This window comes from Pogoniulus pusillus, chromosome 17, assembly GCF_015220805.1.
Source record: "Pogoniulus pusillus isolate bPogPus1 chromosome 17, bPogPus1.pri, whole genome shotgun sequence".
Lineage (NCBI taxonomy): Eukaryota > Metazoa > Chordata > Aves > Piciformes > Lybiidae > Pogoniulus > Pogoniulus pusillus.
The window spans coordinates 4,460,706-4,486,631 of NC_087280.1; the positions used below are offsets into that span (position 1 = coordinate 4,460,706).

At 44.4% G+C, this 25,926-nt stretch overlaps 2 protein-coding genes across 2 annotated transcripts in view; one reads left to right on the forward strand and one right to left on the reverse strand.

The window, feature by feature from the left end:
* Positions 1–4,669: 4,669 nt before the first annotated feature.
* SCAPER (S-phase cyclin A associated protein in the ER) overlaps positions 4,670–25,926 on the forward strand; it is a 243,491-nt gene continuing 222,234 nt past the window's right edge. Inside the window, exons 1-2 of the mRNA XM_064157319.1 lie at positions 4,670–4,749; positions 5,123–5,314. The gene's annotated coding sequence lies outside the window, so the exon portion shown is untranslated. The remainder of the gene's footprint in view (positions 4,750–5,122; positions 5,315–25,926) is intronic.
* The window catches only part of PSTPIP1 (proline-serine-threonine phosphatase interacting protein 1), a 54,550-nt gene continuing 37,623 nt past the window's right edge, over positions 9,000–25,926 (reverse strand). Inside the window, exons 6-15 of the mRNA XM_064157321.1 lie at positions 25,475–25,537; positions 24,307–24,405; positions 22,458–22,503; positions 21,573–21,652; positions 18,337–18,435; positions 17,656–17,752; positions 14,664–14,748; positions 13,070–13,140; positions 11,406–11,503; positions 9,000–9,131 (exon numbers count right to left, since the gene is read on the reverse strand). Of these exons, the coding sequence (XP_064013391.1) occupies positions 9,000–9,131; positions 11,406–11,503; positions 13,070–13,140; positions 14,664–14,748; positions 17,656–17,752; positions 18,337–18,435; positions 21,573–21,652; positions 22,458–22,503; positions 24,307–24,405; positions 25,475–25,537 (870 nt within the window). The remainder of the gene's footprint in view (positions 9,132–11,405; positions 11,504–13,069; positions 13,141–14,663; positions 14,749–17,655; positions 17,753–18,336; positions 18,436–21,572; positions 21,653–22,457; positions 22,504–24,306; positions 24,406–25,474; positions 25,538–25,926) is intronic.

Sequence of the window (25,926 nt, forward strand, 5' to 3'; positions counted from 1 at the left end):
GGCCCCAGCTTGTAAGAATCAGCCTTGGGGAGGTGTTTTCAAACAGACTTGTGTTTTCAAAAAGTAGTCAGCTCTTACCTACAAGGCAGAAAGAAGATACCTTGTCAAGAACCTGGACACACCTCTCTAAAGGGAGGGTAGCTGTGGATATTACAGTGGCCACATACCTGTTGAAAGGATGTGGGTTTGCAGTAGAGATGACAGAGTGCTAAATTTCTGTCCTGTGAGAGTGCTATTACAAACTGCTTTTCTCCTAGCAAGCTGGTGAATAGGTGCCTTTGCTTCACTCCTTGCCCAGCAGTCTGAGCAAGGGTTGCATCTTACTAGCTTTGTCACTTGTCAGAAGTTTTGCATTGCAGTGAGATTTGGCTTTTTAACTTCAGAGTGGTTTTTGATCTTGAGCAAGGAACCACATAAGTATTAAAAGTGGGGAAGTCAGAACAGGATGGGCCTGTCTGTCAAGTAACACTCTGATAAGCAGGTTTTTCTACTTTTATGTTACTTACATCAGAAGAGCTTTCTCTAAAATGACTACATACTCCAAAGAGGTTTCTTCCATGTACGTAAGCTTCTCAAAAATGTCAGGTGTTCCTACCCTTCCCCCAACATAATCTTGCTTTCTGCAATGCAGACTCTGCCAAAAGTCAGCTTTATTACAGTAAGCAGCGTAGGAAATACAGAACCAATAAATAATTTTTGGTACCCTGTTGCTAGGCTCGATAGAAGGTCTGTAGGACTGATTACACTGTAGGACACCGATTGCACTTTCACGTTCCGCCATGCTGTCCAATGCTGATAATGCTATCTGATGTCTATCCACTTCTGTTCAGCAGTTACGCCTTCTACTGCTGCTTCAGTCAGTCAAGCTGCTTATACTAGCCACCCTACTAGTAATTTGGGGAGGGAGAAAGGTTAGTGTTTTAATTTAAGGGAGTGGCTGGATCTGTTTTGTGTTGCTTGAGGGTACTTCACTTGGCAGCTTTAAAGAGCTAGCAGTATGTTTGCTTCACCCTTGTGAGCACAGCTGAAGTGGCTGTTCCATCAGGCCCTCTGTGTCTGATGTCTTCTGAAGAGACAGCAAGATCTCTATTCAGGTTGCACAGGTCAGGTAATGATTGAACATGTGTATGCTGTATGAAGCATACAAGCATGTGGCTTGCCTGCAGCAGTGAGCCTGAGCTCATCCAGACTTTTTTAACACATGAGATTAGAGCTGCCTTAAGGGTGTGTTTTAATTGAGCTTTATTTCTTGCTGCTAGTAGAGCAACTGTAGTACATTACCGTGCAAGTCCTGTGCTTTGCTGCCTTTAACCAAGCTGATAGGAGGGTCATGAGAATTCTAGAATCTCATTCAGCTCTTAGTCTAGTAAGACATTAGGCATGATCATGTGTGTTTGTCTTATTAAACAGCTGAGGAAGATGATCCAACAGGCTCAGTGTCATGAAGTTAGCAAAAAAAAAAAAAAGGTCTTGAGAGCAAGGACAGCTTGTGAGGTTTTCTCGATGCTTGTAGAATTGAGATAAGTACATGTGATGATAGTGGCAGCGATAGCCTCCACCATACAGAGTTAGCAGATCTTGTAACTGACTTAAGATTAGGCCTGAGATAAATCTCACTGAAATGCAGTATAAGTCACTAAATGCAGTGGATCTTAGATTTTCTTGCAGCTGCCTCCTTGTAACACGAGCTTATGCTGAGCCTCACTTGGTGATCCTGCTGGAGCAAGCGAAGAAGCACTTCTGCAAAGTTTAAACTTTTTTGTGCTCTGTGGTGGCTAACTGGTGAACCACAGCACTGTGGAGCCACAGCCGTAGAGCACCGCAGAACATTTCCTGGTGATGCTTCAGGCAGCAGCCCCTTTCATCACATGTGACTCTTGCCTCATTGCAAAAAATGACTTCCAGTTTTTCCAGGTTAACTGTGGTGTCAGTTTCACAGCATCAGGCTGTGAATAAAGAATGGGAATTGGTTTTCTTCATGCAAATAAAATGCTTAAGTGAACCATTGACATTTGGAGGACTTAGGAGCATTTAGGCTGCCTTTCATGCGAAAGTGATCGTTTGTTGACTACAGTAGAAATCAGTCTAGAAAGCGGCTATTTAAACAGAGTCCTGATTTTTTTCTTCCACCTAGGTGAAGAAAGCAGTGAAATAGGAAATGAAATCATGTTTGCCCCTGAAGGAAGGTGCTAGCAAATCGAGTAAATATGAGAAGTGCTCATATGCTCTTAAAGAGGGAGAGAAGGAGAAATCATCTTTGGCAAAGATTGCAGTGTGAAGTCGTGTGCCAGGCCTCTACAAACACCTGATGGGCGGTAGGCAAGGCTTTTATTTCCTGGTACCTACTCCGGCACTTCTGGGAATGCCCTGTTCATGGGAAGCATGCTAGTTGTTAATAGTCTCACGCTCTGCAAAATGCTTCTGTGCCTTGGATACATCATATTAGAAGCTTAAAGCCATCATTTTAGGCTGGCAGTGAGTGTTAGTACACTGGGCTGGGAAACAAAGATGTCAGCACCAGGACATGGTACACTGAGAAGACTATATACTGTGCACAACCTGAGTAAATGTAAGTTAAATTTCGGACCTGTGATGGTAAGTGGTTTGACTTAAAGCTGGCACAGGACTCTGCAGAGCATAGACCATGCGTTTTTCTAGATTCCTTCTATTCCTAGTATAAGGGTTTCTCTTCGGTTTTGAATCCCCCCATGGCTGCTGAATTGAGCAGTGACCGTAGTAAAACCTTTAGCTGCCACTCAGCGAAACAAAGTCAGTGTCACTTATGCCTCTCTTCTTCACTAGGGCTTCAGACACTAGGAGGGCTGTGCAGCCCTTCTCTAAAGACAAAGCGTTTCTCACATCTGTTAATGCCTTGAAAGCTATCCCATTCACACTTAGGTTAACACTCCTATCCTGGGAAGGTTAAAGTTCACCAGTTTCCCAAGAAATCCTTCCGTGCACTGTTTTTGGCTTAAAATTTTAGAACAATTCTTCCTTAGATGCAGCCGTTGAACATTTGATCCCTTATAAAGTGAAATGTACCAAACTCGCACACGCACTCCCTGCCTAGAGTGTGTTACCTTGTTTCTGCAACCCCCTTCCCAAGAGCATCCACTCCCCTGCTGCAATACAAGCTGCAGCCCTGTGAACGCTCATTTGTCCTTTTGTACAAGGTTTGCCATTGTAAATATTGATCCGACCGCCACCCAGTGCCAAGCTTGTTTAGGCTGAGTCTGGAACTGAACAATCACAGAAATATTCAGTGCCGGGAGGATTTCCAGCTCACGGTGTCAAGTGCTTTACGACCTGCCCTGCCATGAAGGCGGAAACCGAGGTACGATTTTGCTTCACCAACTCACTTTATTCAAGAGTTTTGTCTGGGCTCCTTGAACAAACCTAAGTGTGCGATCCCATCCTCAGGGAATTTCATTCGAGTGTAGGCAGGAATTTCTTTCAGCTGTACTGTGTGCCCAGTTACCCTGGGGGAGGAGCTGCACGAACGCCAGCATTTCAGAGGCTAGGAGGCTGTGAGCCAAAGCAGCTGTGATGCAGTTACAGTTCATTCAGTATTTTACAACAGTTTACACACTGGTTACTTCGTGTGTCTTGGTTGTTTTGGTGGGTTTGTGGAGCTGTGGTAAGGGCAGCAAAGCTGGGATCCTATGAGTTGATGCAGCACTCAGTACAATGGTAGCTCTTTTAGGTCTGGTAAGTGACATTTGCTCTAATTTCAAAGAACTTCTTACCATACCTGTTCCCTCTCTGCCCTTCCTCAATTGTATTTTGTGTCCTCTCTGGGTGGAAACCCCTAGCTGTAGACTGCTAGCTACCTTTTAAGCCCATGATGGTTTAGGAGGATTTTTTTTTTTTTTTTTCTCTTAGAAATTTCAGAGAGATCAGTTCTGATTCCTTATCATTTTGGTGGGAAGTCTCAGAGTTTTGTATCTGAAAGTAAGATTCAGTCTGTGCTTTTGGCCAGAATGCAGCACCACAGTCCTATGGGGCCTGCCTGTCAGACAGAAATGCCACAGCTACACAGCAGTGGTGGCTGGAAATGTGCTCTTCGAATTGCAGCAAGCAGCTTTGTGCCAGATCAGGTGTCAGCTGTCCTTTAGCAGCTGGTGGAAGGACAGGATGGGTACTGTACCATGTGTACTGGCTAACTTGATGGAAATACAATTATCTGGCAGTTCTTGCAACAGATCATATTGGCCCTGTGTGTGATCCAGGAGCACACAGCTCTGGAGAAGACTGAGCTTACCTCACCCAAAACTTCAGCTGACAAAGAACAGATAATGGCCAGCTGTTTCACTAAAAGCTACTTGCCTCTATGCTTTTTCTCAGTCGATGGGAAATTGCCATTTTGTTAATAACCTGGTTACAGGCAGTACACTAACTCCTGTTCTTCCAAAATTTAGTCACTCCACACAAGTCCCCTACAAAACTATTCCATGCACCCCTGCAGACCTCTAGCATTACAACTTTCTCTTTTCCCAGGGAGCAAACTTTCAGCTATTCTCCCTGCTTTAGCCTCAGCTACAGTGAGCATGCCCAACATATCACAGCTGCACTGTAAGCTCTCCTGGGATGGGTGCTGTCATTAGGGAGCTGATGAATGGTAGTAATTGACCCAAGTGCTAGTTTTGGTTTTGTAAAGGTAACTCTGCTGTACTTCAGAGGCTTGACCACTTGGTTGTTTCCATAACCCAGTGGTAGCAAGGAGATGTGGATCTTGAGGTGGAAGCCAAGGTAAGAGCACCTTCTTGCTCTGCTTGCTTCCTAGCTCTGTGGCTGGTAACTGCCCTTGCTTTCAATGCCCCGACTCTGCAAGCCGGAGAACAAAAAGGCACAAGGGAAAAGAGATGATACTGAGCAGCAGAGGTGGCTTTGCAGGCCTTTAGAGTTTGCCCTGTACCATGCAGAGTTGTTGCCAGCCCCCACTGAAAGGTTAGCAGCTATCTTTCAGTGCAGTAAATTGTGTTTGTGTAGTACTGTTGTAGAGTCTCCTCCTCAGTTCTCTGGGCCTGCACAGCTCAGCCACCTAGCAGCTAGTACCAGAGAGAAGAAAGTGTGTTAGTTACCCACTGGTGCTTGAGCTCCATGTTTCTTAATGCCCAAACAGGCTCCTGTTAGACAACACCTGATGCCTGGCTTGTAATGAATCACTTGTTGGCATCCATGTGTTTCCACTTTACTTGGTAATCAGTGAGGCCCAACCTGCAGTTGGGACTCTCTGCTCTGAATATTACTCTTGGAAAAGAGACTCAGTCTTTGAATGCATCTCTTGAAGAAGCAAGGCAAGAAGCAATCCAAGGTAGGAATTATTACTGATTATATCTTCTGTGTGTGATGTGTCAGCACTTTAGCTGAAGTATGCAAGGGTTATTTGTAATGCAGAGATGAAGCCACTTTCATCACGGAGGTAGCAACCGCTTCAAACCTCGAGCAGCTGCTGTGCTCCTGCTGTTGCTCAGTGTTTAGTGGTTACTTTTTTGCTGACTAGTTGTAAAAAGTTCTGCAAGCTGTCTGCAGCAATGGACTTGTGAGCTTGGCAGGAGGTCCTTTCTCTGTGGTTGGCCATCCTACAGCTGGGTTGCCTGGATCTCTCTTTCTAAGTCTGACACTACTTTGTTTAACCAAGTTTTACTACTGGCTTGTGGGCTCTTAATGCCATATGCAGCAGCTGAAATCTGTACTGTGCAGAGAGAGGCCTCACATTGCACTTACAGACATTTCCTAATCACATGTGGTGATTGTTGATTAGATGTCATTTTTAAACAGGGTTTCCTTCTCTTCTCCTTAATTAATAATAACGTTAAAAGAGAATAATGTGCTGAGTCTGGTTTAAGAGTACCATTGGGCTGAGTTGCCTAATTCCAGCCTTTGAATTCTCATTGCTCTTAAAGGAATAATAGAACAGATTAGCACTACACTTTTTCCATAGTGTCTCATGACCATGTTCTTCAAATCTCAAGCCAATTAGGAAAGCAGCAGGTGTCAAACCTCAGTCCCTTTCCATTCTGTTGTGGTTTGTGAGGGAAACTACTCTCAAAGAGCTTGGTAACGTTACATTACTCTAACTTCTTTTCAGTTGGCTTCTCTGTATATACATACTGGCCATAGCCCATAAGTAGATAATTAGGTTCCCCTCTTGCAGAGCAGCTGGCAAAAGCATGTTCCTTGTTCTCTGGAAACAGCTGCTTGTGTGTGAACCTACCCAAAGCCAGAGCACTGACATTGTCAATAAAGAGGTAGTCTGCTTGTTGTGTGCTACGAAATAGGAGTTAACTTGACAAACATCTGACTTTGTTTGCTGCTGTTGTTTTTTTCCCTGCTTGTTGCTTGGCATATTCTTGGGGGGAAAAAATAGTGAAAATGAAAGACTGGAGTCATATCAGAAGTTTGTCCAAATCGAATTCCAACTGGAAAGGGTCCATTCCAGTTCCCCATCTTACCTGCAAATTAAACAGCTATGTGAACACATCAGTTATGTTGCCCAATTGTTACCAAACTGGAAAGGAAAGATTGTTATTAAGGCAATTTTATTAAGGTAGTAACCTACCCTGACCTTGCAGTTTTTCCTGCTGGTGGGGGGTGGATGACATCTAACATGTGGGTGTCCTCAGAAGATAGGGATATTTTTTTGCTCTCTCTTTTCTATTTCTGACAAGTGCTGTCACACAGGCAAACTGTCATTATATGGCTTGATAACTACTTATCAGCCAAATTCTTCAATATAAAGCAGAGGAATGGAGTCAGGAGAAAACATTAGTGCTATATTTTTATTTCCAGAATAGTCTGGAGTTCACTTGTAGGAACCAACAGGTTTTGAAACATCTATAGCCTCTTGTGCTTAGAACAATATTTGCTTGACAGAAGAAGAGACAGATAGAAAGAAAACCAGCGTCCTGAGCTGATGGGATAGAAGCAGCAGTGATGTAGGCCATGTGGTACATGTAAGCAAAAGCAGGATTTCAGAGTGAACAGGATTGAGTACTGCAGTGTCTTGTGTGTGACTATCTGTATCCCCAGAGTAGTGAGGAGCTATAGCACAGTCTGTGACACACAGAATTAGAGAAGAGACATCTCAATGGGTTGCTTTTTTTAATTAACATAATCTGCAAAATATCTACATACATTTAAGTACTTATGGGTTTATTACAGTTCTTTTTTTTAATGGGAGATGGTTCAAGAAGCAACTACATTAAATCTCTTGTGATTTAGGTTTCTTCTGATGCTGTCCATAAGGAGCAGTCTGGTTGGCTTTAACAGCTGCCATTCACAGTGCAGTGGCCTAGCCGAAGGCTATTGTGGACCAGCTTTCTATCACTGTTCAGCTCAGATGTGGTCACAGAAACCTGTTGTCAACATCTTCAGCCTGAATAACTTAGTGCCTTAAATGCCATTCAAGTTTCTGCAGGGCTCTCAGCCTGTGCTAAGAGCCCTTCAGCACTCATGCAAATGTGTTGCGTAATACCCTGGGGAAGTGTGGGAAGGACAAGTGTGCCTGTACAACAAGTGACAGCAGTGAGCTAAAGAAAAAGGGCCTGCAGCAACTTGTATTACATTCCTGAAGCAAGAAATTAGACTAAGATACTGCAAGTGCCTCTGCCCTTAATCCTGTTTCATTTAAGAAATAATTGCATTGACCATTACAGCTTCGTCTTCTCTCTAAATTTCTCCTTGTCTTCCTTGCTGTGTCTTAGCTGAGAGTTCCTCTCTGCTTTGTGCCTTTTGGGTAGCAATTTTGATTCATTTTCATTGACTTGGTGTAGTTTTAAGACCTGAAACCTTGGCAAACAAGGTCATTCTGCCCCCAGAAACAGCTGTCTCTGGTTCAGATTAAATCACAACCCCCCCCCCTTTTTTTTTTTTTTAACCATCACAAATACTGAAAAGGGAGGAATGGCAGAAAGTATCTATCGATCTCTTGATAAGCACAGTGGCAGCTGGAAATGTTCTTAAATGCTAATAGTGAAAGACTGAATAGAGCTGAAATCTATGAAATAGAGTGAACCTTCACAGTGTGGTTTCTCTGAGCAGGGTTTGCTAAAGAACAAGCACATTAGAAGTGTCTGGAAAGGAACCAGGATATCTCTATGGCAGCAGTGCCAGAGGTGCAGAAGCTGTAGGTAGCAGTTAGAGACAGAGAACCCTGTGGGCAGAAGAGCAAGAACTAGGGAAGTGGACAGAGGAGCTGAGAGGAGACTGCACTGATGACATGGGTGTGCAAACTGCATGAGGAGATAATTGGCACTTCTCTGTGGTGCTTAGAGGAGAGGCTTTATTTGTTTGTTGGTTTTGTTGTTGTTTTAAGCACAAGAAGTCCTAGGGAGGTGTAAGAGAAACGATCCAACCAAGACATAGGCAAGCCTTGGGCCCATTGTGCTGCCCCAGAATCCAGCACAAGGCAGAGCCTTGGGTAGCATGGATTTAATTTTATCAGGAGGTGTGCCTTCTGTTTTCTTACTTCTAATGTGTCTCGTTCTTTGTATTTTCATCAGTGACTCTGATAAAGAGCAATGGAAAGTCCCCTACCCTTTTCCTTGCTTAACTGCATGCTATAAGGGGAACTTGAGAGAGAACTATTAACATGAACATAAGAGAGCTTCTTCCTGGGTCACAGGCTGGCTAGAGGTAATCCTCCATTCTGGAGAAAACATTTACCTCCTTGATCTTCTTCCTTTAGCACACTTAAGTTCTGGGCAGGGTTTTCTTCTCCCAAGTTTTACAATGCTGGTGGCAGCACAGTCTGATGAGGGTAGGAAGAACTCTGGATAAGAAACACAAGTCCTAATGTCTCTGAGGTGACAAGAGTTGTGCAGACAGTGCAGACCAGGAGATGCTGATCTGGGGCAGGAGGGAGGAAGCAGAAAGCATGGTTGGTTTGTTCCCAACAGGTAATTGTAGAAGACAGTATTAGGGTTGCCTGAAGCAGACCTGGTGTGCTGTTTGTTTTCCATATATTTCTGAAGTTCAAGGACTGGGGGTTCTTTTCGTCAAAGCTTTTCCAGATAAGACCCTGGCACAAAGCCTCGCTCCCCATTCCTTTCTGCTGTCCACCAGCCGTCCTCATTTTCTTCAATGACAACTACAATGTCTCCTTCGCTGATGTCCAGTTCATCTGTGTTCTGAAAGAAGACCGGGAAAGGAAATGTGGTTAGCATGAGAGCACAGGATGTCCCAGTATGTATCTGATGGGATTTTCTTAACCCTGCCCTCATCAACAGTCTGCCAGTGTCCTTCTGATTGGGAATGAGCCTGAGAGTCAGCCCTTACTGAGCTGACCGTTTTCTTTGGACCTTTGCATTTCTCAGTCTCCATGCTGTCTCTTCCCGAGCAACTTCACTCTTGTATCACTGGGGAAGGCTGGAAAGGGTTAAATATGACTGACCTAAAGCAGCTAACCATGGCCCCTCCACAGTATGCAGGTGCTGCTAAATAAAACAGTGCACAGCTTAATTCCCAGGGGTGATGGTAACAGTGTCTCTGCTAATCCAGTCAGTAAGTAGGTCTCTGTTCTTTCAGTTGGTAACAGTTGTGACCAGTGGAGGTACAGCGACTCTTGCTGAGCTGGGTAACTTTTATCTCCCTGACAAATGGTGCAGCTGCAAGTAAGCTTTTGCTGAGTTCTCAGGTAGCTATCAGTCCCTTCACTGGTGCTGGCCTGTTTTCTGTAGGAAACCACTTTGCTACCTGCAGTGTAGTAAAATAGAAAACAGGGTAAGAGAGGCTTCCAAATATTTGATGCATCAGCTAAATCTAAATTTAATGCACCTGAGTAGGTAAGAACAGACTCAAAGTGAGAGGTCTCAATGTACAATATACTAAAAATAGTAACAAGCTCTTTTCTCAGCAGGGAAAATCCATGCATATCATAGTTTTAAGGCAACTCCTGGAGTAAGGATCTGACAGAGATCCAGCACTCTCCCTAGGAAAAGTGCCATTAACAGCAAGGTCCTTCCAGTTCTGCTTGGATGAAATTACAGGCAATGAACAAAAGAGTCTTTAAAAGAAAGCAAAACAAAGAATATATAGCAAAAAATGCCAGGATACTGCTGTAGCTAACAAACTATTGTTTTCCATCCCTTTCTTGGTTTTCAACATTTACCTGGCTGGCTCCTGTCACCTGCCAGCCTTTCCTCAATGTTAGCTGCCGCTGGCTGTGGTGTGAGGGTGTCTTTGCACTTTAGCGTAAGACCTCCTGGCTGCTGCTCCTTCTGCTGATCTGACACTATTAAAATGAACCTTTAAATTGACATGTAATATATCTGCGAAACTCCCACTAGGCAAGGCTGATGCTTTAGCAAGAGTCCCAGAGTCTGGAGTCCACCTGAGTAAGAAAATACTCATAATCTGTCCGTCTGTTAACATTTTCTAGTGGTACTATGCCCAGATAGGTCTGAAGTCAGAGTTCAGTATCAGCAGTTAAGGATGCAGGTTGCACTTTTTAACAGTCTTCTAGTACATGGACCGTGTCCACTCTAATTCTGCTGCTTGCATCATGGAAGTACAGGGAAAGTATCATTTAATGGAATTCATTCCCCACCAACATGGACAGCCAATGTGATAAACTGGATCAGAACTCTCCAGATGATCATAGAATTGGTTGGAGGAGACCTCCAAGATCATCCAGTACAACCTATCACACAGTTGTATCCAGTCAACTGACCATGACACTGAGTGCCTCATCCAGTCTTTTCTTGAACACTTCCAGGGACAGTGACTCCACCACCTCCCTGGGCAGCCCATTCCAATGCCAGTCACTTTCTCTGTAAAAAACTTCCTCCTAACACCCAGCCTAGACCTCCCCTGGCACAACTTGAGACTGTGTCCCCTTGTTCTATTGCTGGGTGCCTGGGAGAAGAGATCAACCCCACCTGGCTACAGCCTCCCTTCAGGTAGTTGTAAGCAGCAATGAAGTTATCAAATGAAGAGAGTTGTCTGGGGCTAGGCACCTGTCACATATTCATCTGTCACATGAGGAATCTGTGTCTATTTTCCCTAGAAAAACATTTCACAAGAGATGGAAGGTCAGAATGCCCAGTGCTGCATCCTTAGCCATCATCCCCTAAGAAATAAAGCCTTCCATGTGGTTGTGGTGTCCTGTATCTCCAGAAGGAGTTTGTAACAGCTCAGCACTAATTTAGCATTAGAGCAATGTATAATTATGTGCAAAACAATCTCATTTTGATGCAGCGTGGTGTAGTGATGTGCACCAAGAAACAGCATTTGAGCTTCCAGGCTTCTGCGTGTGGTCTTGACCAATAATTCTCCAAGCATCCCTAGCTGGAAAGTGAAGACAACACCTACTTCACAGAATTAACATTGTCGAGATGTTTGGATCAATATCATCTCTTTTAAATCTGAGGTTATAAAATGCTTCTTTTGAAGACTTCCATTACCTGGGCCATGTAGTCATAAAGTACTCTGTAGTCCTGCGAGGATGTGATTGCAGCTTGTTCATGTACAAAAATGGATGCATAGACTTGATCTGTTTTCTCTGCTAGGGGGTAAGAGAAAAAACACCACAGAAACAAAGAGCTCAGTTGCTTATAAATGCATGGGATCATATGCAAGAGTTCACAAATACAAGGGTTTCTGTTCTCTCTCTGTCTGGAGATGTGCATGTATAGAAAAGCTGCTGTGAACTGTAGGTAAAGTCTTGCTCAGAGGCTGTCCCTCCCTGAGGAGATGACAATAGAGCCATTGAACTTGGTGGGAGGTCAGTAACCAGCGTTCGCTTCATCCAGGTTGGGAAAAATGCGCAGCCGCCAGAGCGCCATCCAAACGGCCCAAAGAGGGATGTGATTGAAGTTGTTTAAACTGGCTGCTCCCACTTGCATAAAACATTAGCAGGTCAGTGACATGCACGGGGCTTTCCTGAATTCCCTTGAGAAAAAGGGGAAATACTGTCTTGCTGGGTCCCTGGCCCCTTGCTGGTGGTTCCCCCAGTTCCCAGACAGCTGTTTGCCACTGACGTAACCCAGTTAACAAATGTTGCTTTGGTACAGCTTGTCATAAGTAGGGAAGGCTTTGACTCCTTCCCACCATCTACCTGGGAGTTTCCCCTGCTCCTGAGTTGAAGAGGTTTCCTGCATATGGCTGGTGGGATGACAGTGCTCTGCCAGCATAGGTTGTGGCCAAAGTTCCTGGGCCTTCCCTCACTCAGTCCTTGGTTGAATTGTCCTGCTCTAAGGAGCACCGTGAGCAACTTGGCTTTTCATGCTTTGAAAGACAAGTGTGGGAGCAGTAGAAAAAGCTGGACACAGAGTGTTTGCCATGCCTGGGGGTCTTGTCCAGGGAGCGCTCTCCCCTCCTGTCCCCAGCCTAAGGACATTCAGAAGGAGTGACTACCCTCAACACCATATTGCTCTCCATGTGCCCAGGCTGGTGCCTGGTGGGTCTGGCTGGTGATGGACAGCCCTGGAGAGTCTTTCCTGGCTGAGCACCAAAAGCAAACATGACAGTTGGGGCTTCCATTCTGGGTGCCCGAGCAGACAGACCTGAGAAAGAAAATTAATTTGGCTATGCTTTGGAGCTGTTTTAAAACAGCTTTCTATGGTCTTCAGGCAAGAATCACAGTTAAAATGTTTGGTTTAAATCAAACCAATAAAAGTGGCATAAGCTTTTGTTTTCTGCGTAGTCAAAATACTGGTTTAAATGTCAGCTGATGAATGGCCAGTTCCAGGGATTCCAGTAAGACAGTAACTGTGAAATGAAATGGGTATTTGTGTTCATAAGGCATGAACCTCGTTTGTTCAAGCCTTGAGGGGTTCTCTTGGGCTGTTTCAAAGTTGTATGTTCTACCTCAGGAGTGTTTGTGTTGTTTTGAATGCACAGTTCCATCTTGCCTAGAGGTTTGGAAGGTTAGATGATTTACTTGGCACGTAAAACTGGACAGTTTGCTTAATATGCACCCAAGTTCAATTAATTTCCAGACTGCCCTCACTCTTGACCACCAGCATGTGAATATCTGCTGTATCATTTCTGTTCTGTGTCATAGCTTAATTTAGCAATGTGATCAAAACTAAACACATCTGGTAAACTTATTTCTGAAGAGGCATACCAAGAGAAGGGGTGGAAGATGAGGCACTTTCCGTGTTGTTTTTGCTGCTTCCATGCAGTAGTTCAGAGAATCTGCAGAACCAAAAGAAGTCAATAACAAAATGAGTGAGCAGGTCTGGGGTATGAACATTCCTGCATCTCAGCTGTTTGACTCAACCTTCTCTCCATCTGCTGCAGCACTGGCTAGATGTCACCTCTTCCTGCAGCCATCTATTTTCATTTCTGCTGTAGGTATATTTATCTTCAGTTAAAAATAGAGGGAGTTTTAAATGCATCAGAATAGTGAACCCCCAGCCATCTCAAAATTGTGCCTTCAAATGTATCAGATGGTATCAGTTGTTGATCTAAAGGCTCATGGCACAAAACTCCAGCCATTTCACAGCATTAATGTGATGAGAATTATCAGTTGTTGGTAAGAGATTACCATCTCTGAGGAAAACTTCAATACAGTTTAAAGCACAGAGCTTGCATAATGAGCCCTTCTGAAAACTGTGAGCTTAAGAGAAACTTTTTTAATTTCCCTTTTTTTAATCTCTCCCTAGTTATTTTCTATATCACAGCTGACTGCTGGAGACAAAGTGAAGTGAGAAAATGAGTTGGGATTCTCAAGTCGAGATAGAAATAGCTTTACATGCTTAAGGCATATTTAAAGGGTCTGGCTTTTTCAGCTGCTGAACACTTTGTTTCTGGAAAATGGATATCCAAACTCAACAGTTTCTGACAAACTCTGCCTGAGCCTCTCTAGGCTACTTGCCCCTGCAGAGCACAGTTGTGTTCTAAATGGCAGTACAATTGTTGTCTGTAATTGTATAGGATGTAGCATTAGAATTTATTATTAGAGAAGATCTGGTTTACTGCTGGAAAAAGTAAAGCATTGTCTATAAACCTTATCAGCTCACTAACAACCCTGGGCCACATTTTAAATTGGAGATTCCAGCCTGCTCCTTGTCCTTGCCGTGCAGTAAGGCTTGTCAAAACACAAAGCCCTTGTCCTTTAAATATGATGCTGTTCCAACTGTGCCTTAGCCGTTTCAGTACCCGGTATTTAAACCAATAGGTCTGCACTGCTTTTCTGCTGATATAACTGCATAAATGGGTCAAGACAAGAAAAAAACGCCACCCTCATCATCACAGTTATTCTGCTAAGTGTTTTCTCCTTCGACTTAGATAAGAGAGCAGCTTTGTCCTGCTCAGCTGGGCAGTGCAGCCAGCCAGGAGGTACTGCTGAGAAAAACAGCTCTGCACAGCCTCTGCTCCCAGCAAGGTTCACCTTTGCCCTCCCTTGAACAAAGTGAGTTTGTTGCTATGTGCCATGACTCACAAGGAAAGCGGAAATAAGTGACTGCTCTCCACTGCTGGCCAACTAATTGTTTTATGAACTCATCCCCTGTCTCTCTTCCCAGTAGGTCATGGCAAAATTACTCTGACTCTCATTTGACTAGATTTACATTTTCTGACAAGCTCTATTCACTGATAGGTACTGCCTTTTGCTACAACGAAGGAAATAATTACTTTCCAGGTCTTGTTTCTTGTCACCACAAACTGTTCTTCACAAGGAGAAAAACCTATTCTGGGAACTGAAGTTTGTCACTCACCTCTTCATCATCCCACAAGACTGGGTTGGGCTGCTGTTGTTTCTGTTTGGTTCTCTACTGTAGTAGTTCTCATATCCTATTGCATCTGCAACAGGACAACAAAAAAAGAGGTACTCAAACAGGCAAAACTTTGTTTCTGCCCACCAGAATGCAACCAACAGTTGCAACCATCAGGGCTGCTGGAGCAAACTGCAACACAGTGCCTATCTGCACTCACCTGTAATGTGGCTGGGGCAGCTCAGGAGGACGTAGGGACTTGCAAAAGCCACTGAAGTGGCTGTAAGCAGATACGTCCTTGGTAGAAGGGCATGACACTGGGACAGTCAAGGTCCTGAAGAACCATTCTAATAGGCGTGACTAATTAAGAGGACAGTTTCTTTCATGACTGTTTCCTCTGTTGCCTTAGTACTCAAGGTTTAAGGGAGCAGAGTTTGATCATCAGGAGCCTGGGACCATGTCCATGATAGCATTGGCTACTGTATGTTGTGTTTGTTTTTTTCCTTAATGTATTGAGTCAGGATTTTTTGTCAGAGCTGGAGAGATTTCTGAGCGTTATTGCCAGCAGCAGTAATGAGCAATTTCCTGGTTTGTGCTTGTGTGTCTCCCTGCCTTTCAGATCAGCCTCCTCCACCTCCCCAGAGCAGATTTCCTCTTTACGCAGAGATATTTGGGGTTTGCTCTCTCTCAAACACAGTTATGTTACAGCTCCTTCACTCTCCTCTCTGGTGCCGTTAAGGGTGAAGTTGAGAGCATTTCACAGTCTAGCTTTACAGACAGAGCAGTTACAGATGGATTTATTTAGTTTTCGTCTTATAGCTCCCAGTGTAGTTGCTAAGGCTGCAGGCCACACCCTCTCTGCCTTCTGTGTGGTAAAGCCAAACATGAGTGAAGGCTGTGATACTGTCTTATCTCAGTTCTGATACTGGCAACTTGACGAGGACATCGGACTTGGGCTAAAGGTTGTGTTGGCATTCTCACAGTGGGTCAGCCAAGCTCATGAGTAGAGCAGGCATGCACAACCAGTGAGTGCCAAGAATCCCTGCAGATAAGACTCGCAGTGCTTAGGGATTTTGCTGACCAATTTAAGGGTCTCCCTGCAGGTTGTTGTTGTAGGTTGTTACCTTGGTTTCTAGACTAGGATGCGCTGTAAAATGAGGTAGAAAAGGAGAGTGACCAAAAGGTTCGGTCAAGGTGAAGGTCTTGTGCTACATGATGCCAAGGCACACATGAATTTCCTCCTGCATTTTGCAAATAAGAAACCAGCTCAGCATGTGCTGCTGTGCAAAGTCATTAGTCGGAGCTGTGGAGGTCCTAGGCTGTTACAAAGTGGCAAAAACCCCAAAACAACAACAACCAAAAAAGCAAGTCAGGTCTTTCTTTGCCTTCCATAAAGATCTCAAGTTTTTTTCCCACCTGTTCCTTATTAGAAACAAGTCTTGACACAGCCAAGAGCTGTTTGCAGAAAATTGCCTAGGTGACAGGAGAATGAGAAATCTCACACAGAAGGAAAAAACCTAAACTGAACTAGCTAAGAATTAGAGATTTCTTGGTATACAGAAGTTGTTTCACACTGTTGCAAGGCGCAGTTCTCTCTCCTGCTGGTGAAAATGTATTTTTTTCCTTAGTAAATACTTCTGTATCAGTGAATTTAAGTCCCCTATGTGAAGCAGAATAAACTATAGCAGCCAAATGTCATCCAGTGCACCAATATCAATACATTAGTTGTGAAAAATTCCCCAGATCTCAACTCCTGCTGTTATCACAGGTATAATGACAGAAAGGCTGAGTGAAAAGCTGGCCTGAGGTGGCAGCATCCAGCTCTGCTGCAGGAGTTCCTGGCATGTACTTGCTGCCAGCTTGAGCTCTGTGATGAAATAGAAGAGGTGTAAGCTGTTCCTGGACAAGACAGTATCCCTTGGGACAGGACACTGTACCTGTACAATTCCTCTCATGGGAGGGTTTTATCAGTGTAATATTTTCTCCCTGAATGGAAGATAGTGGTGAAGGCATAGAGAGTGCTACAGGTTTAAAAAAATATACAGAGGAGGAAGAGTTGTTTCCAGCATGGAAATGTATTGGCTACTGAAGAGCTGAAACAGGCCTGTTTCTTTTGCTAAGGCTGTCAGCCTTTGTCTTCTGCAACAGCTGTGCAGAAGTGCAATTATTCACTAGGTCTGCAAATATCTTGTATTGCTTGTGAAGTATTAGAGTGTGGCTTGTGTTTGGCTGTGTGAAACGCAAGATAGCCTCTGTGCTGGGGATGTGTTAGGAGAGCTCCTACCCTGGAGCAGCACCTTTTTGTTTTAAAACTGCTCTTAGCTCTTGCTGTTCCAGAGGATTTACTCATTGAAGTCAATGAAAAGGCAGTGTTGGCTTGAATGGATAGAGCCTGTCAACCTTACATTGCTTCTGCATGCTGAGGCAAAGCCAATTTCATTCAAAATTTCCCCCAGCTAGGGTCTTACTCTTGCACAGACAACTTCCTGAGAGGACAAAAGAGGTCGTTCCCCACTGGGCAGGTGGAACAAACCAGAACACAAAGTTTGGTCTTCTCCGTACTGCAAATGAAGCGGCAGCATCGCTGTCCAGGGGAGACCAGGGTGCAGTTATGTGATAAGTTGGCTCTGACTTGTCACCACTGCAGGAAAGTGAGGCTGCCGTCTATGGAAGGCAGTTTGCCATCTCTGGAAGGCAGTTTGCCACCTCCTTAGTGATGTCAGTTCAGCTGTACTGTGAAATGAGCCTGATTGCAAAGCCAAAGCTACTATTTTATTTCATCTTGGGAGGGTTATTTTTAACTTGGACCATTCAGCGATCCCACTTACAGTGCTGCACAGCAGCAAAGGCAGCACAGCGAGGGGGAAGCAGGCAGGAATGAATAGCTGGAGCAGAAACTCCTCCAGCAGCTTCACTTCTGAAGGACAGGTGCTGCACAATTGCAGCCTCAGCCTAACGGGGGACTCATCTGACAAGGCTAATAGGGGGTAATTACCTGGAGGTTGTGTTCCTGTCATTTTAGTCTTTATGAAGTAGTCTAAGTCTGACTCTACAACGCAGTTCTCCAAGCTTACTCGAACCTCTTCGTACAGCTACAAGACAGAATCCCACAGTTTAATTCAGTGTTTAACATTTCACATTAACAGTTAATGCTTTTCTAATAATTCTCCCTTTGAGAAGCACTTTATACTTGATACATGTCTGAGCTGGATGATCTTTGGCCTGTCCCCCCACCACCACCACCACAAAAGTTCATGTAAACACAATTGTTTATTTGTACTTTGGACAGCCTTTGAAGAGTGGAGGATGAAGGAGGTCCAGAGGTTTTCAATGAGATAAAGAAATTAACATCAGGAAACAACCATTCAAAGTCAAACCCAGTGTGTTCCTTATGTCTTCCAAATTTGAGACCATGACTGGATGCCTTTCTGAAAGTTGTGAGCCCAGATACACTCAGCTGAGCATTCTGGGAGCTGGGAATGTTCCTCAACAAACTGAGGCAAGGAGACATCAAGTGACACAGACTGTCTGCATCCTGGCGTTTGTCTGGCTTACATTTAGAGGAAACAAGCTAGACTGAGGATACTCCCTGCTTGCTGAACATGCACAAGAGCTGGTTGGCTGGAGACAGCGCACAGAGGGAAAGGTGAGCTAGTGCTGTGGCAGCAGCTCCTACCTCATCATCCTTCACACACTGCATGGAGAGCTGGTTGCAGTGTACCCACAGCAAGTTGCGCAGGATGGTGATGCGGTCATGCTCCTGGAGCTGGAAGACCTAAAGCCAAAGAGGTGATAGAAAGGAATCAGAATCTGGATTTGACTGCCATGTGTACTGCCAAGGGTTAGAGTTAGGCCACTGCACTGGAATTTGATGTTTAGCAGATCAGTAGAGTACTGGTATGACAATGGGATAGCTATGCTAGAGATAACGCCACAACTATCCGTCTCTGCCCTTTGTCTCTACGAATTTTTTCCCTTCTGAAACTATTTGAGGCTCTCTGGACTTCCCTTTGTTCTTTTCTAACATTGTTTTCACAGCAAAGAGAAGGCATTTTTCTTTCTTTGGAGTTTACTCTTTTCCTTCAGCTGTCTGATTTTCTCATGCTGTTCCACAGCTTGGAAAGAATGATGGGAGAAGAGAGAGGAGAAGTGTGAATTTTAAAAGCTTAAAAGAACCAACAAAACATAAAACAACCAACCACCCTGATCTGTAAGTTGTACTGTTAAAAGTAGAACATCAATTTTTGGTTTTCTATGAGGTGTGAAGAGCTCAGATGCTTCCAGCCATCTGTTTCCATCTCCGTTTGCTAGTCATTATCTCCAGAACACCACAAATGTATACAATTTTCAGCAGAACATTCAGTTGGGTGCACTGCCTGCCTTGTAATATCTTATCAGGTTAAAAAAAAACCAAAACACACACAAAAAAAGAGTGTCTCAAGGGAGTAAGATGGCACTGGCACCAGTTTCTGAGAGGCAGAGCTTTTAAAGAGAACCTGAAGGATGGAGAATGAGTATTTCAGTATCCATTCTGAACAAAATCTGTGGCTACAGCCTAGACTCTTAGGAGCAGCAGAAACAGCACAAGACCTGCATGGGAATTTTCCAGGTAAATGATGTCCTATTGGGAAAACCATCTCATCCAAGAGGGAACTGCAGTACCTCTGGGCTGGTCAAGCCCTTTGCAAAGTACAGCTGGGTGTCATGTTAGACATCCCTTATGCCCTATCAGCTTGTGTGACAGCCTGCTAGTGAACCTAGCAGGTTCACATTGAAGTGGAAGACTTCACTTTTTTGGTAAGCTTTAAGAAGGAAGGAAATGTTTCTCTTGGAAAAGTAAAGGCTTGGCACAATTTCTGTGGGAAGTCTCATGTGCCAGCCATGGGACTTTCCAATCCTCCCATATAGGGAATATTTTAGAGGAAGCAGAGACCTGAAAAGCTCTACTCCTGGTGTTTTATTTTCTGTGGGACTAAAGCCTGCAACAAGTAAACATAGCAAAACCATATTTTAGCAGATGGGCAAATGTGTTTGAAGGATTAATATGACCAAATGTGTGGCTAATTTGGTTGTCAACCAGTTCCTCTGCAATTGCTGTGCATATCTCCTTGTCCATCTTCAGCATAATATGAATAGAGACTTTCCCTCCATCACCTTTCAGTGGAAAGCTTACTCTTGTGACAGAGGGCAAATATTCTTGCAGGCGAGCATAAAATGCTGTGTAAATCAAAGTTTCTGAGTAGCTTAGACATCATTGCTCTCAGAATGCTGTGGTACATACTTTTTTTAGCTTAGCCAGAAAATATTTGGTTTAATCTCCATTGAACTTGTGAGAGTAAAAAATAATTTAAAACCAAGAAGAAAATAAGAAAGAAAAAAAGGGGGGGGGGGGGGAAGAAAGAGAGAGGAGAGGAGAGGAGAGGAGAGGAGAGGAGAGGAGAGGAGAGGAGAGGAGAGGAGAGGAGAGGAGAGGAGAGGAGAGGAGAGGAGAGGAGAGGAGAGGAGAGGAGAGGAGAGGAGAGGAGAGGAGAGGAGAGGAGAGGAGAGGAGAGGAGAGGAGAGGAGAGGAGAGGAGAGGAGAGGAGAGGAGAGGAGAGGAGAGGAGAGGAGAGGAGAGGAGAGGAGAGGAGAGGAGAGGAGAGGAGAGGAGAGGAGAGGAGAGGAGAGGAGAGGAGAGGAGAGGAGAGGAGAGGAGAGGAGAGGAGAGGAGAGGAGAGGAGAGGAGAGGAGAGGAGAGGAGAGGAGAGGAGAGGAGAGGAGAGGAGAGGAGAGGAGAGGAGAGGAGAGGAGAGGAGAGGAGAGGAGAGGAGAGGAGAGGAGAGGAGAGGAGAGGAGAGGAGAGGAGAGGAGAGGAGAGGAGAGGAGAGGAGAGGAGAGGAGAGGAGAGGAGAGGAGAGGAGAGGAGAGGAGAGGAGAGGAGAGGAGAGGAGAGGAGAGGAGAGGAGAGGAGAGGAGAGGAGAGGAGAGGAGAGGAGAGGAGAGGAGAGGAGAGGAGAGGAGAGGAGAGGAGAGGAGAGGAGAGGAGAGGAGAGGAGAGGAGAGGAGAGGAGAGGAGAGGAGAGGAGAGGAGAGGAGAGGAGAGGAGAGGAGAGGAGAGGAGAGGAGAGGAGAGGAGAGGAGAGGAGAGGAGAGGAGAGGAGAGGAGAGGAGAGGAGAGGAGAGGAGAGGAGAGGAGAGGAGAGGAGAGGAGAGGAGAGGAGAGGAGAGGAGAGGAGAGGAGAGGAGAGGAGAGGAGAGGAGAGGAGAGGAGAGGAGAGGAGAGGAGAGGAGAGGAGAGGAGAGGAGAGGAGAGGAGAGGAGAGGAGAGGAGAGGAGAACCTCTTCTGCACTGCAACAAGAAGCCCTTCTGGAACTCTCTTGCAAAATATAATCTAAAGAGAATCTTTTTCTTGTTCATGTTTCATAGGTTCATTGAATTCTTCTTGATTTAATGCTGAAATGATTTTTTTAGTTTAAAAGAAAAGCATTTTAATGTCTACATTTCTGTTCATTTGCTACTGAAATGTCACAAAGCTGTTGTTTGGGAAACAACCTTATCCTGGCTGTGATAGAAGATCATCCCTAAAGCTAGCGTATCCTTATGTTAAATTGTGGGTGAAGACTGGCAGCAAGCTTGCAAAAAGGTTGTACCAGTTCATCTTTTGCTCCACTTCTCACACCTCTGCACATCTTCCCCTGCTTTCTATTTACATACGTAAGCTGAACAAGCAAAGGGAGCACACACAAGGGAGACAGCCAGCAGCTATGTCTAAATCAACTCTGTTTTTTGCAGTATTTTTGCAAAGGCATCTACTGAGACTTCACATAAAGTCAACAGCAGAACCCTTGGGACAATATCGCTGGTCTTAGACTGATACCTGCAAGCAGGATAAAATAGAGTGCACAAATATATCTGCAAAAGTCAATGTTTACCTCGCAGGTTTTGATATGTTCCTGTTCCCACTCTGTCCTGACCTTATCCAGCTCCTCAATGTTCTGTTTGTACACGTTCTCTGTAAACACAGACACACATAACAGAAACCCAGTAGTTAGGAATAGAAAATGGGACAGGCTTTCTCTTTTTCTCCTATGTGGAGTTTGCTGTGCTTCTTTACACTTGAGGCAAGTGGTTTGCCACAGTGTCACAAGAATGTGAGTTTCACACTGGTGGGTCAAAAAGATGTCTGGTTTTTTTTCTTTGTAACTTGATGCTAGAGTAAGAAATCTCTCTGGACATAGTTTGCAGATTATCTATAAATCTTACAGTGGGGATAATGGAAATCAGAGTGAAGTGCATGGAAGACTGCTTCCATGCTGAGCCAGCCAGGTGAGCCACGTAGTTTAGTGTAAACCTTTACATAGGCAGTGATTATCAAGCCTGAAGTCATGAGACAGTTCAGAGCTGTACTGGCCTGTCCTTCTAGACACAGTGTTTCTGGCTGGAGAGTGCCAGCATGCTCATGCACAGAGAGCCTAGGGGTCGTGAATCTGGTTTTGCTAGGAACAATCTGAGTGACTTTCTTTTGTGCCTTCAAACTTGCTTCAGGAAGAGATTTTCTTTCCTGGATGAAGTTCCTGCAGGAGGCCTTCTGTAAATTCTTAAAGGACAGCAGAAGACTTGCATTTTTGCAGAGGAAAGTGGGTGGAGGTGTCTCTCTGATTCCTGTTAACCTTCATTAACCTTTAGGTAGGTGACTTTGGGAAACTGGACATCAGACAGAGCCAGCCTGGGCAATCTGGATGGTGCTCTGTTAAAGTCAGTGTGCCAGTGGATCACTGATGAGGGAAATCTTAGTTCAGTGGCAATTAGAGAATCACCTGCTTCATTTGCTGCATCTCGGCATTGTTTGGCTTTGTTCTGGCTCTGAAACAGGAAAAGAAACACCCTAGATTAATTTCTGACCTGAATAATTTCTGACCCTATTTTTTGCTTCTACCCCATTCTTTTTGCTTCCTGTACCCTTTCACCTTCTAGGGGAAAGACAGAAACGTTCAGACACCTCTTGGCTGCCCTGCCTTTATGCACATTTCTGTTTGGATGCATGCTATGGAGAAGAGACCAGAAGTTCACAGATGCAGCCATAGGTCCACTGCCTTGAAGGGAAATCTGGCAATTTACATCTTCCCATTCACACATCTCTGCCACAGGAGCTCAGAGCTAGTGTGATCCAGCCTGAAGCTTGTGTCTGCTGGCTTAGTTGTTTCTCAAGTGTTTGATGTACTTCTCTAATAGAAATTTTTAAGCAGCAATAAATGGCAGTTAGAATTCTTCATCTTCCAAGCTCTTCAAGTAATACATGGATTAAAAGGATGCAGCCTTTAAAATACTTTGCAAATGTCAAACTATTTCCCTTAAGTCAAAAGCCTAAAATCAAATTCACTTTAGTTAGAACTTTTCTTCTTTTAAAAAAGCTGTATCTTTTAACAGATTAAAATGCAGCTATTATTGACAGTTCTGCACTCCCAGGTCTTTCTGCACAGATGGTGATGACAGCACATTAATGCACAGCTCTAGACATCACTGTAATACATTCTTCCATTCTGCCCTTCAAGACAAAGCTCAGGTAGGGGTTCTTATGGCCGTATTCCTCCTCACAGCTGGCTGGAAAACATATAGTAAGCTGGGAACGTAAGCTTCATTCTTACTTGTTTCCTGGCCCAAACCCTTTGTGAGTGCTGTGCAGAATTAAACAGCTGACATGTTGCTTGTGAGATGCCTCTGTGCATTTCAAACGTGCTGGCATGTGTGTGGAAGCAATGGCAATGAAGCACCCTGGGAGCCTTCTGCATGAAGGGAGCTGGGTCAAGTTTTGATGCCATTGAAGTCGCTAAATGTCCTGGTGTCAATTCGGCAGGTCTAGGATTTCATCCCCTCTTTACAGCTAAGCTGAAGGGTTTTGTTCCTCAAAGATTAGTGAATGCTGGAAATACATGTGAAATTCTGATGCTGTTTTTAGAGTCTCCATCTCCCCGCTCCTTGAGATGATTTTCTGGATCCTTTTTGCTTACACTGCACTGATTTTTATCGAGCCAAAGGGAGTTCATTTATTTTGTTTTCTCCATCTGTTCTGCTGTAAAATGTTCCCATTAAAAGTTAGTGAATTGTCAGCTACAAGTATCAAGATGAGGCAATGAAGGACTGCAGTGCCTTAATTTCCACTGATTTATTTTGGAGTTTGTAAATTTAGTTGAAATTAAACTAAGCATAAGGAGAAAAATGTTGAGGAAAAATATGCATTTTAATATAAGATACTTTGCCTCCCTAATGTAAATGACCAAAAGGCAAATCTATCTGCGTGACATACTTCTGACTTGCTTCCTTTCTTTAGGAATAATTTCAGAGAAGAATCTCATTCTGCTTCCCTTCAGGATTCACAGAGCAATTAGATCATAGCCTGGGATAAATTAATTAGGGAAGTTAGTCCCTTCCCAGTGTTTTTAAAAATCATGAGCCTATTGCAGAATCACATCAGGGTTACCAAAGGAGACGGTGAAGAAGACCTCCTTGGGAACGGGCTTTGTTTTAACCTTGTTTCCAAAGGGTTAATTAGGAGGGAATCCAGCCCCTGGCATCTCACAGAATGGATTGTTCAACTGCACTCTCATGTACCTTGAAAATTAAAAGAAGTCTTGTTTTCTCTCTAAATAACACTGTCACCTAAGGTACCTTCTCCGTTTGCTTTTGGTTGCCTGAAGCACTTGTCCGTTCAAAGGACTGCTCAGCCTCATCTGCCTCCTTGCACTTCTGTTCATAGGTCTTCTTTGCCTGTGTTGGAACGAAGAGAATGTGAGGGTTTGAGTTAAGGAACAAGGCTGGCTAAGGCTGGCTTGTCTCCAGCATGATGTTCTAGGTATTCTCTGGTTTGCAACCCAGAAGACAAATCAGTGCCCAGCTTTGAGCAGCTGAAAAAAATCCCAATGACACTGTAAGGAGATAGAATTATAGAACTGAAAAATGAGAGTAGAGTCTGGCAGCATAAATCAGGGGCTTTTCCTGCAGCCCAGAAGCTGCAGCCAGCTCCTCCCAGGATGGTCATGATTGCATAGGCAACTCTAGCACCATTGGTGCATCAGAAGTCTGGCTGAGCTACAGTGTAGAGACAGAATTAGGAGGCCACGTTCCCAGGCTGCCTCTGGGCCTGGGTTGTCATTTCTACAGCGTGACTTGGAGCACTGGATCAATGAAGTCAGTGTGTTGCCTCACCCATTGCTCCAAGCTATCAAGGCAGAGCCAGCACCCCATAGGCAACAGTCTTGAAGCAGTCCATGGAAGAATAAATCCTTATTTGCACCAAAAGCCCTCCCTGTCTTAGAGATTCACTTAGAACAGCCCTCTTTAAATAAGAAATTGTTAGTAGAACTCTAGCTGTAGCACTGACAGGTCTGTAATTACTTATCTTTAGAGGCAACTGCCCATTGGAAACCAAAACCAGCTGCCTGCAGTCCTTGTACCTGAAAGCTTTCCATTTGGAGAGGCTTCCTTCTGTTTACAAGATTCCCTCACTGTTTTGAAAACTGTATTTACGCAGACTGAAAGATTACATTTGGTCCTGTAAGTATCTTTGCCTAGAAGGAGCAAAATGCTCTTTGGCCAGGGGCATTGTTCATTCCACCTCAACTTTCTGAGTGTTTGCTCTGGAGACACTTCAGTGGGTGCAGCAGGGAAGATTAGCTTCCTTCTCATAGCAGGGGTCACCTCCTCTCTTTCACACACACGCTCTTGCACACTCACATATTCTTGGTCTCTCTTTAATATAGGTATGTGTGACACAGATTTCACCCAGTCTCAAAGTGGAGCCACTTTGCATGGAGGGAAACACACCAACCTTGCTTACCTCCATTGTTTTTTTGTACAGGGACAGCTTGCTCTTTTGCATGCGCTCCATCACAGCCTTGCACTGTAAGAAGCACACAGAAGTAAGCATTTCTCACTTTGGAATTCTTCTTCCCCCTTTTGGTGGCAGGATTAGGAAAGCCATCCTCAGGGCCTTTCTACAAGCCACATGCCTGTGGGAAAAATTACTTTCACTCTGCTTTCATAAATGACAGGTTTCTAAGTGATGCAGAGAGTGTGCCAGGTAAAAAGAAAATAAGCCAGGATAATTCTGCTTCAGTGGTTTCCATTAATAGCAGAGAGGATGCAGATCTTCATTGTCTTCCCCCTCCCCCACCTTTTTTTTTTCTTCCCCTTAAGGAGATTAAATAGCAGAACACCCAGTGGCAGTGCTAGCAGAGTTCCTTTGCTAGTACAAGAGCTTGATCCCATGTCTTTGCCAGCCCAAATCAA